General features: G+C 49.8%; 1 protein-coding gene across 3 annotated transcripts; it reads left to right on the forward strand.

The window, feature by feature from the left end:
- Window positions 1-1,867: 1,867 nt before the first annotated feature.
- Window positions 1,868-5,276, forward strand: ERAL1 (Era like 12S mitochondrial rRNA chaperone 1; the record flags this gene model as incomplete). 3 transcript variants are annotated; one of them, XM_084236407.1, is made up of 10 exons in its annotated part: window positions 1,868-2,280; window positions 2,673-2,800; window positions 2,912-2,989; window positions 3,671-3,717; window positions 3,879-3,940; window positions 4,104-4,216; window positions 4,310-4,558; window positions 4,688-4,837; window positions 4,957-5,037; window positions 5,154-5,276. In XM_084236407.1, exons 1-10 carry the CDS (start codon window positions 1,998-2,000, stop codon window positions 5,274-5,276), a joined length of 1,314 nt encoding a protein of 437 aa, XP_084092533.1. In that variant the 5' UTR covers window positions 1,868-1,997. The 3 variants fall into 3 exon arrangements, with proteins under 3 accessions (XP_084092533.1, XP_084092534.1, XP_084092535.1); XM_084236408.1 differs by having other exon boundaries at window positions 2,912-2,986; XM_084236409.1 differs by lacking the exon at window positions 4,310-4,558.
- Between the last annotated feature and the right edge of the window lie 6,551 nt (window positions 5,277-11,827).

An 11,827-nucleotide genomic window follows, 5' to 3' on the forward strand; every position in this document is an offset into this window, starting at 1 on the left:
AGCCCACCTGCTGGGATTGAACCAGGGCTGAGGAGGCTGCAGACAGCTTCACAGCGTGGTGCTCAACAGCCTGGGCCACTAGGGGAGGCCCTGTACCCCAGCTCTTGTATGCATAAATAAATAAATTTAGAAAGACAAAAACCTGAAGCTGGAGTGGACTAAAGAGACACTGTGGGCAGCTGCAAACCAATTTACCACAAAATTGGAGGTCTCTACAGAAAATGGATGCGAAGTCCAAACCAGATTGTCATTACTTTTTTTTTTAAGATTTATTAAAAATTTTTTTTTTTTTAAATACAAGAACCGGGGTACAGGCCAGATGTGCGGGAGGGTGAGAGGATTCACCCGAGACAGAGCCGGGAACAGAATAGGCCGACCTACCTAAATACACTGCTGAGGAGAGCAGCAGGTGAGACAGGAGAGGTCTGCTTGCCATGTGGGTTTCTCTGCGGCCTGTGGGGACCTAAACGGCTCTACATAGGCTGCGGACAGCTTCACAGCGCTAAGCTCAACTGCCTGCGCCACCAGGGAGTCCCAAACTGTCATTACTTTTGATGACAAAAACTTCACCATAAAAACTGAGAGGGGCCTCCCTGGTGGCGCAGCGGTTCAGCGCTGGGTTACTAAGCTGCCTGCAGCCTCTGCAGCGCCGGTTCGATCCCCGGCTGCTCCCCGGCCACAGGAGGAGGGTCCCACATGGCGTGCAGACCTCTCCTGACTTGCCCGCTGCACCCCTCAGCAGTGTACTTCGTCAGTCTGCCTGCTCTGTTCTCCGCTCTGACTCTGGTGAATTCTCTCATCCTCCTGCATTTCTGACAGTACCCAATGCTCCTATAAATAAATCTTGGGGGAAAAAGAAAACACACACAGAGGAGAACACTTTGAAAATGTGAGTTTCAGGGCCTCCCCAGTGGCTCAGTGGGTTAGCGCAGCGCTGTGAAGCTGTCCGCAGCCTCTGCAACACGGGCTCGATTCCCAGCCAGCCAGGGAGATACCCACATGGGGCAGTAGACCTCTCTTGTCTCGCCCGCTTCTCCCCTCAGCAGTGTCTTTGGTCCGGCTCCTGTTCTGCTCCCCACTCTGTCTCTGGTGAATTCTCTCACCCTCCTGCGTCTCTGGCCTGCATCCCAGTTCTTGTTTAAATAAATAAATCTTAAAAAAAAAAAAAAAAACTTAAAAAATGTGAGTTTCGTGTAACCTGGCAGGGAAGTTTGAAGGAAATACAACTTATGGCCAAAAAACTCAGTCTGTCTGCAACTTTGCAAATGGGACACAGGTTCATCCAGAATGGGATGGCAAGGAGAGCACAGTAGCAAAAAGGGAAAAGGGAAATTAGTGGTGGAATGTGTGCTAATGTCACCTGTACTCGGGTCTATGAAAACAGAATAAAAACGCCATCATTTTGGACAGCAATTAGCTGCGAGGATGAATGAACAAATTCAGTCCTAACAGCAAATCTCCATACTGCTACCCCCTTTTGCTATATGCATTATTGTATTTATCACAATTACTTTACTTACAACTATTTCAAAGTTGGCTTCACTAGGAGCATCGCCATGGTTAGTAAATAAATGCTTATGCTATTAAAAAAAAATAAAGACCCTTACGGGGACGCCGGAGCACGGCCGGCTCCGTCCCCGCGGGGTGTGGGGTGGGAGCGGCAGGGGAAGGGGATGTGCTCGAGCCGGGGAGGTGAAGCGCTCGGAGAATGATCCCTGCGCCCTGGCCTCGTGAAGACGTAGTCTTCTAGGAGAGAGGGGCTAGAAGGGCCTTTTACGCAACTTTGATAGAGGAAAACACGATGCTTATGGCACACAAACTAAGTATACGTTTCTCCCTTTCCTTAGCCTACGCCAGTCCCCGGAGCAGAGACGCCACCTCCAGCATCCCGTGGGCCTCTGCTCTCTGCTAGGGCCTGTCTAGCTCGCTCCTGCGCACTTGCTTTTCCGCCGCTCTGGCCAATCGTAGGTGCGTTCCCGGAGTGCCTTGCGGCCGTAATGGCGGCCCCCAGCCGACGTGGGGCTGCGCTTCTTAGAAAGGTGTTAGGGGCCTGGCAGCTGGGCCCCGATGCCGCGAGGGAAGGGATCACTTGTCCCCCCTCGTTCTTGGGCTATCAGTGGAGGTGCGTGTCCTGTGTGGCGGGCACCGCTTTCTCTGGCCCACGGCTGGCTTCGTCCTCTCGCCGTTATGGCCCAAACTCAGCCCTGGACAGCTTTCTCGGACTCTCCCAGCCTGACAGAGCGTTGACTCCTCGCATCCCCGCGGTGTCGATGTGCAGAGGTAAAGGATCCAGATAGGTCTGGCAGTTACATCTGGGAAATAGCACCCTGTATTCTTCAAGTAGCAAGGACTAGATAGAGTCTGGCAGGGAGACTGAACACATAATCTGGTAATTATAATGTAGTGTCATAAAGAGGTAATACAAAAAGATACTAAACTCCCAGAGCCTTCATAATAACCTTAGTAGGGTGAAATAGAACTGGAGGCATATGGGACTTTATTTAGTCTAGCTGGCACAGACACAACTACACTGTAATATTACACATAGTAACTGAGTATGAATATTAAGCCCCAGATACTGTACTGCAAAGTGTCAAAAGGTTATAAGATTATAAGATAACTTGGTACCATTAATATTTCCATTTTTTTCCACCTTCATCCCGCCCCCCAAGATGAGCAGGAACTCCTCTTGGTCCATCCCCCTGATATGCCTGAGAACCCCCGGGTCCTGCGTGTGGTCCTCCTGGGTGCTCCAAATGCAGGGAAGTCAACGCTCTCCAACCAGCTGCTGGGCCGGAAAGTATGCTGCATCCTTGACTCCCAGTCCTTTTAATTTTTCACTTCTTATCATGCCTTCATGGATTGTCCTAGAGGGACCTGGACCTCACTGGGATGTCTTTGTTTGTGGCAGGTTTTCCCTGTCTCCAAGAAGGTGCACACCACTCGCTGCCAAGCTCTGGGAGTCATCACAGAAAAAGAAGCCCAGGTGGTGGGTACTTGCAAAGGAAGTCCAGGAAACAGGACAGAGGGTGAAATTAAGAGGGTTTCCCTTATTTTATATTTGAAGGAAATAATGTTTACACTCACTTCTCTAAATGAAGAGGGTCTCTGCTTCTTTTAGGCCCAGTGATATCCTCTCTTTATTTTCCTCTCTCTGCATCTAGTTAGAAAGATCTCATACCCTTTCTACTACATCCTAATCTCCCATATATTCGTGTCATGTTCCTCCTGGATCCCATTTACAATTAAAACAAAATTGGAGGTTAAAAATCCAAAGTCAGGGCATCCCTGGTGGCGCAAGGGGTTGAGACGCAACTTATGAGTCTGTCCGCAGCCACTGCAGCACAAGTTTGATCCCTGGCCAGGGAGCTACCCACATGGCACAGCAGACCTCTCCTGACTCACCCGCTGCTCCCCTCAGCAGTGTATTTCAGTAGATCTGCCTGTTCTGTTCCTCACTCTGTCTCTGGTGGGTCCTCTCACCCCCCCCCCCACATCTCTGGCCTGTACCCCAGTTCTTGTATGCATAAATAAATTTTTTTAAAAAAAAAATCCAAAGTCAAGCAGGGGGAGGGAAACAGCAGGTTCCTGACATCAAGGCTGATCTTTCTCATTCTCTAGTCATTATCTTTACTCCAGAGATCTGGATGTCTCTCTTTTCTGATTTTAGATTCTACTTGACACACCTGGCCTCATCAGCCCCATTAAGCAGAAAAGGTAACAGCGGTAGAAAAAGGTGGTGCTATTGGGAATGTGGTTGAAGACGGGTGGGGGAGATTCCATCATAGGGGCTGGAAGGCTCCCTCACCACTCCCTATCTCTTATCAGGAGTGCATCAGTAAAAAGACCCTTCTGACTTAAGTATGTCTGTCCCCCAGGCACCACCTGGAGCTCTCTTTGCTGGAAGACCCATGGAAGAGCATGGAAACTGCTGATCTGGGTTAGACTCAGGATGAAAACCTGAGGCCCATTTTACATTGTCATGGTTCTTTCCTGGTAGCTTAGGGGTGGGATTGGCCAGAGCTCAACCATGCAAGCTTTGGGAGGGTTGGGAGGAAAAGTGAGCATATCCTTATCCTTCTCCCCACCCTGCCAACTTCCAGTTGTGGTTCTTGTGGATGTCTCAGATAAGTGGACTCGGAACCAGCTCAGCTCCCAGCTGCTCCAGTGCTTGACCCAGTTCTCCCAAGTCCCTAGCATCCTTGTCATGAACAAGGTGAGCACCACCCACCTGAGGAAAAGATCTTCTTTCTTGCAGGGATCCTCTGTCTCACTGACTGTACACCCTCTACGCATCTCCTATGCCCAGGTAGATTGCCTGAAACAGAAGTCAGTTCTCTTGGAACTCACGGCAGCCCTCACTGAAGGTGTGGTCAATGGCAAGAAACTCAAGATAAGACAGGCCTTCCACTCACATTCAGGCACCGATTGTCCCAGCCCAGAGGCTAAGAGCTCAGGCACACAGTCTGTGGGAGGCTCTCAGAGGACTGGTTGGCCCCACTTCCAGGAGATCTTCATGTTGTCAGCCCTAAGCCAGGAGGATGTGAATACACTGAAGGTTGGTTAGCCTTGACCATGACCTTGGTGTCCATCATGTAAACACAGGCCTCAGTTCCTACTGAAAGTGAGAGTGAGTAGGAAAGTCCCTATTGGGACTGAGATATCCGTCCATTCCCTCTGCCCACAGCAATACCTCCTGTCACAGGCCCGGCCGGGGCCCTGGGAGTTCCACAGTGGGGTCCTAACTAGCCAAACTCCTGAGGAAATCTGCGCCAACATCATTCGAGAAAAGCTCCTAGAGCACCTGCCCCAGGAGGTGCCCTACAATGTTCAGCAGGTACAGGCACAGTGAGGAGATCTGGGGGTTCTCTACCAGGCATATGCCCAGAGAGTAAGACAGCTGGTTCCCAGAGAGGCAGGCTGTTCCTTACTAACCAGTGATGTCTCCTTATGCAGAAGACAGTGGTGTGGGAGGAAGGGCCAAGCGGGGAGCTGGTAATCCTACAGAAGCTTCTAGTGCCCAAAGAATCTCATGTGGTAAGTGGCGTTTCGCTTGGAGGAGGTACCAGGGCTCTGCTAGGTCGGGGTTCTTCCCCCACTGCTTGGAGGTCCTGAGAGTAGACTCATGGCCCTCTCTTTAACTCCACTGTCAGAGACTCCTGATTGGTCCAAAGGGGCACCTGATCGCCCAGATTGCACAGGAAGTGAGCCAAGACCTCATGGACATCTTTCTCTGTAATGTTCAACTCCGTCTCTCTGTGAAGCTCCTCAAATGACCACCCTCTACTGCCAAGGCATCCTGCCCAAGCAGGAGCTACTGACCAGAACTGGTCCTGCCCGGGGCACCTGCAGGGACTAATAAGGGGCATGGACTCTGACTACAGGCTACTAGCTGAGCTGGCCTGGCCTTGCTGAGTCTGCACAGCTCCTACTCAGCCATGTCTCCTGTTGGAGGAAGGAACCAACTGAAGCTCAATTCCCAGGTGATTCCTCTGCCTGGGGCCTTAGTTACTTACGTCTTAGACTTGGCCCTTTGTGGAAAGAGAACCACACTGCTCCCAGCTGGCTTTGGGCCCAGGGTTTCTCCCTGAGTTGCCAACTGTAGCAGAAAGGAGATCTTTCTCCTTGAAGCTGTGTAAAGACCATGTGTCCTGAGTGAGATAGTGCTTCTCACCTGCCACCCAAGCCTTTGAGCCTTCCCGCCCCATTGTTCTTCCCCATCTCAGACGTTAATAAAGTTAAAGGACAAGCATTCTTGTTATCTTTCTTTATTTAGAAGGGGAAAGAGAATACTTATCCATTTCCTCACCCCCTCTCCACCTCCCCTCCGGTAGTCTGCTCCATGTCCTGAGTACACTTCTTGGCACGTTTACTGGATGCAGCAAGAGAACCGTTACCATTACTAAACTCAGTAATGGTAACGGTTTCCTCGCCACTCCCAAGTGCCCTCAGGCCGGCAGGCTGTATAGGCTGAGCGGTGAATCCTGTGGGCTTCCAGCATCTCCTCTACCTCCCCTTATCAGACTCCAGAGCTGGTGGTACCCGGACTAGTACATCATCTATACTGTAGTGTCTCATCGCAAACTTACAGTATATGATGATATCCCAGCCAGGGCCCTGCAGGAGCACAGGAAGCATACCTTGGAGAGCGCTGGGGACTGGGAGAGCCAGGGGCTGGGGCAAAAGCAGGGCAGGGCAGGACTGGACATACAGGATTCCCCCTCCCTTGCCCCACACTCCTGGGCCAGCATCTTGATTCAGTGGTCAAGGGCCAGGCAAGTGGATTGGGGGGAAAGGATTTGGCTTTAAGTGCCCTGCAGTACCAGAGTTTGTTGAGATCTCCTTTAGGACCAAGCGCCAGAGTTAAATGAGCCAGAGAGCACATAATGAAGCAGAAAGTTCCCCTGGTTGGACTAATAAGCAGACAGATCCCGAGGAGGGCTACTTACTCGGAGCTGGAACTGCAGACTGGAGGTCTTTGGATGGAGGGAGGCCCTGTCCCTGCCTCTCCACTCAAGCTGTTTGCTTTTAAATCCACTGGCCCCTCCCCTGGGTGGGGTACTTTTTCAAGGTTCTAGAAAGCCCAGCCTCTTAACTCTTTCCCTGCTGGACTCCCTGGAAGGGGAGTCACTGGCCTCAGTCCCTATTAGGCTTTTTTCTCATGTACTCTTATAAGCCTTGCTAAGCATTAGGTACACCCTTCACTCCCATCCTCATGAAGCTGGGCAAGGAGGAGAAAATAACCTCAGGGCTTAATTGCTGGTTAGGGGCAGGTTGAAGGTGTCTTATTTAGCTTTTGGTAATGGGAATGTTAGTTGAATCTTCACAAAGCAGGAGAGTCTTGACAGCTAAATGTCTGTAGATCCTTAAGGGGGTAAGCTCTGGCCTAAAATTCAGTCCCTGGGTCTCAGCCTCTGTTTGCGCAGCACCCAAAGAGGCCAGATGTAGGCAGGCAGAGACACCATGTCCACCTTTGCTGGGAGATTTGAGGGCACCTAAGTCCCAAACTCTTGTGGGAGCTAGCATAAGGATGGGTAGGGGCCTGTTCTTCACGTTCAAGGCACTTAAAAGTGAGACTCTGACACTATTCACTTCTCTGTCTCTGGGGAAGGGGATATTCTGGGGTAAGTTGGTAAGGTCTTTACAAAGCAGGGTCTCTGTTATTTACACCCCTATTCTGGGGGACATGTCAGTTTCTCTACTCCCTTCTCTTCCCTTATCCTAGACATTTTGGTCCATGTGCTGGGAAGCAGTTTTACCCCTCCTTCAGGATGGGAGTGGGAGGAGAGGCCAAAACTTTTGGCTCTTTGAGGTGGTCTATTTCCTGCTGCCACAGAAGCTTAGCACATGCTCTTCCCTCTGTTTGGCATGACCGTCTCTCCTTGTTCAGTTAACTCTTGCAGGGAAGTCTTCTCTGGTGAGTTGAATTGCCCTGTTAAAAAGAAAAAAGTTTATTACCCCCACCTCCCCGCCTCCGCAGGCAGGGGAGACACCTTGATCTGGCGCTGGTTTTCCCAGGGCGAGCTTCCCCCATAATAACCCAGATGTGCTGACCCCCGCAGTTTCCCCAAATGTGGGAAGTTCAACTGCATAATTTGTGATAGTGGAGGTTGTATTCATGCCTGGACATGAAGAAGCAATTTAAATCTCCCTTTCATGGCCTCATTTATTTGTGTGATTAGTCACATTAAGGAAATACTCATGGGCTCGGTTTATTTGCTGCTGTGTCTCTACCACAGTTGTGACTAAATAAGCATTGATGTGCAATGACATGAGTCAGAGTAGTGTAGTGAAGACGAGAGAGATGGGCCAGGGAAAGCACACAAAACTGTAACTCTCGGGCAAGTCCCCTTCTCTTGTGAACCCTCCCAGTCTCTTGTAAAAAGCCACATTTCACAGAAGTGGGAGAGCTACGTCATTCACTAGTTGCTAATGAAGCACATAGAGCTAGTGCTGGCCCACAGAAGTTGTGCTGGTTCACACAAGTTCATTCCCATCTCACCCCTTCCCACAGGGCACACTAAAGGCCACAGGCAAGGCCTGTTGTTGAACATCTAAAAGCTTGACATCTTTGAGAGGATGCAGTTTTAAAGGTGACAGGCCCAACGCCAAACTGTGATTGTAGCAAGTGCCCTCAATCCCCTCGGATGTCCAACAGGGGCCATCTATTCCTGCCTCTTATGGTGGTTAAAGGGGGATAATCAGCACTTGTCTCAAACTCCCAGAGCAGAGCCTGGCACATAGAGAAACTTCTTTCCTGTCTCAGTTTGCATGTGATCAGAGACAAAAACTCAAGCAAGAGGGCCTCCCCGGTGGCGCAGTGGTTGAGCGCTGGGTTGCGAAGCTGCCCTCAGCCTCTGCAGCGCCGGTTCGATCCCCGGCTGCTCCCCGGCCACCGGAGGAGGGTCCCACATGGCACGCAGACCTCTCCTGCCGCCCGCTGCTCCCCTCAGCAGTGTACTTCGGTCCTTCTGCCTGCTCTGCTCCCCACTCTGGCTCTGGTGAATTCTCTCACCCTCCCGCGCTTCTGACTGTACCCTGTGCTTGTATAAACAAAACAAACAAACAAACAAACAAATAAATAAATAAAACATGCCTCTATAAAAAAAAAAGTATTAAAAAAAAAAAACTCAAGCAAGAGATACGGGCCAGAAACTTTTATAAACCTAGGTGTTCTAACCAAATGAGGAGTTTTGCACATGTCCTGCCTCCCTGTGACCCTCTTCCCTGTTGAACAACCTCTACTCAGCCCACAGACGTTCGGACTTTGCTGGAGTAAAAGTTTTGGGCACCAGGGTCGAACTTCATGTCACTCATTGCCTAGACTTCTGCTTAGTCCCTGGGGGTCAAGTTCAAAGGTGAGCATGGACAAAACCCAGGGGTCCTGGAGGTAGAGGAGTGACATATCTCAATTGCCCAGAGAGCCTCTAGCTGTGTCCCCTGCCTGGGGGTGCTGTGATCAGGGTGTGGGCTAGAGGAGAGTCTGAGCCCGGGTGCTCTGATAAGCAGGCATGAGGCTATCAGGGTGGGTGCCCTTCTACTTATCAAGAGCCTGCAGGAGCCACAGTAGGACTTGAGGACATTTCCCGCCAGGGCTGTCTCCTTGATGGCCGCTCTTCTGTCCCTCTGTCCTCCTTCGAGTTCTACTGGGAGTTAGGATGAGAGTTCTCCCTTTCTGCAAGTCACCTGGAGACTCTGCCCCCTCCCTGGCCAGCAAGGGGGGGGGATAAGATCCGGGTGCATGCATTCCAACAATTTTTGCTTCAAACCATGAGCTTAATGGCGCCTGAGGTCAGTGTGCATTGGCTCCTGACCTTATTCTCCTAATACTTAATTCCAGTCCCTGATACTGCAACGTTAAGCTCTTGATTATTTAGACCCTTGTTGAATGTTCTTAAACCATGATGTTAAGGATCATCAAATTTGTAAGAGTCCTTCCAGACCATGGAGTTCAAATCCCTCTTCTATACAAGAAGCTAAGGCCTAGGGAAGGGAAGAAAATCATCCAAAGTCTCAGAGTTTCTTTCACCTGAGAAATTGATGACCTGAAGAGGAACAGGAAGGCAGCAATAGCCACAGATACAGACAGACGTGCACAGTGTGTGGACCACACACATGCAAATCATACATGTATATGCCCACATAGACACAGACATACGACACATTAAGATACACACAAAAATAGATTTAAGACCTCTCTGGTGGTTCAGGGGCCAAGTCACAGTGCTATCAAGCTATTGTCAGCCACTGAAGCGTGTGTTCCATCCCTGGCCAGGGAGCAACCCACATGGTGCCGCAGATCTCTCCTGTCTTGTCCGCTGCTCCCCTCAGCAGTGTACTTCGGTCAGTCTGCCTGTTCTGTTCCCCACTCTGTCTCTGGTGAATCCTCTCACCCCCTGCACCTCTGGACTGTACCTCAGTTCTTGTATGCATAAATAAATAAATCTTTTAAAAAATAGTTATATAATGCTTTACTCATTCCATGTCTCACTCACAGCAATGTCAGCAGCAAAACTCTTCCTGGAACTAAGGACTGAGAAATTCTGGAAACCTCTTGCTATCCTGTTTAGCTTTAGATTCAATGGGGCCAAAGCAGGAGTCTGGTGTGGTTTTAGAAGCTTAATAGGTGTGAAACAGTAAAGTTGGGGCCTCCCTGGTGGTGCAGGGGTTAAAGTCTCGGTGTTATCAAGCTATTGCCAGCCACTGGAGCACAAGTTCGTCCCGGCCTGGAAGCTGACCCACATAGCACAGCAGACCTCTCCTGTCTTGCCCACTGCTCCTCTCAGCAGTGTATTTCAGTAGATCCACCTGTTCTGCTCCCCACTCTGTCTCTGGTGAATCCTCTCAGCCCCCTCCCCCCAACTCTGCACCTCTGGCCTACACCTCAGTTCTTGTATGCATAAATAAATAAAAATAAATCCGGGGCCTCCCCTGGTGGTACAGGCAGTTGAGCGCAGCACTGTGAAGCTGTCCGCAGCCTCTGTAGCACCAGTTCAATCCTGGCCGAAAGGCGAGGGTCCCACATGGTGCAACAGACCTCTCCTGTTGTGCCTGCTACTCTCCTCAGCAGTGTATTTCGTCAGTCTGCCTGTTCTGTTCCCCGCTCTGTCTCTGGTGAATCCTCTCACCTTCCTGCGCACCTGGCCTGTACCCTGGTTCTTGTATAAATAAATAAATAAATAAATAAATAAATAAATAAATAAATAAATAGTTAATGTAAATAAATAAATAAATCCCCCCAAAAAAGTAGAGTTGGAAAACTTTTTCATTTTAAAGATTTATTTATGCATATAATAGCTGGGGTGCAGGCCAGATGTGGTGATGTGGAGGGAGGGGGCAGGGTCAGAGGATTCACCAGAAACAGAGCAGGGAGCAAAACAGGCAAATTTATAGAAATACACTGCTGAGGGAAGCAGCGGGCAAGTCAGGAGAGGTCTGCTGCGCCGTATGTGGGACAGCTTCCAGACCAGGGATAGAACTCATGCTGCAGTGGCTGGCGATCACTTAATAGTGCTATGTCTTTAACCACTGTGCCACTAGGGAGGCCCAACATGCCTATTTTATGATAGAGAATCTGAGGCTCCCAGAGGCAGTGTGTGACTCTAAGTCACACAGTAAATCAGGAAAAGAAGCAGGACTACAACTCAAGCCCCCAGATTCTATGCATAATCCTGATATGAATGATCTTGATGTGTCGATGTCTTTGGGGCCTTTTTGCGCTTCAGAAGCAATGGAAGGAGACCTGAGTGTTACCACTTACCATTAATGTGATTCTTAGCATACTGCTAACTTCATCTCTCTGAACCTAAGTCTTCTCGTCTCTAAACAGGAATGACAATACTCACCTCGTAAGATCCTTGGGAAATTCCGTGAAATAGTATGAAATAATCATAATAATCCAATGCCAGGATTCCCTCCTTGCTTCCAATTCCCCTGACCTTCCCATCGGACCCCTTTATCAGGTTTTTTCACATTCAGCTCCTAGCCAGCTCCAGTCCAACAACAATCCTCTGTTCTTTGATCTTTGACCTCCCCCAGCTCAATGAACCAGGCCCTTGCATGAATTTAACATCCCCTGGAATCACAGGCCATTCTTCACTTGAACCAGAGCCTCAGCCTGCAGAGTTCATGGGTTGTGCCTTAGCATTCTTGTTTTTGTTCCAGACCACTCACCCCGAACAGACTAAGAGCCAGAAAGGAAAAGCACAGGCTTTACCACTACCTGCCATCTGCAGTAGGCCTGGCCCTTGACCCTCACCATGGAGCCTTGACTTCCTTCTGAATGAAATGGGGTAAAATGCCTTTTTCTTCTGATTGCTATGAAGAT

This window comes from Talpa europaea (assembly GCF_964194135.1).
Source record: "Talpa europaea genome assembly, chromosome: 7".
Taxonomy (NCBI): Eukaryota; Metazoa; Chordata; class Mammalia; order Eulipotyphla; family Talpidae; genus Talpa; species Talpa europaea.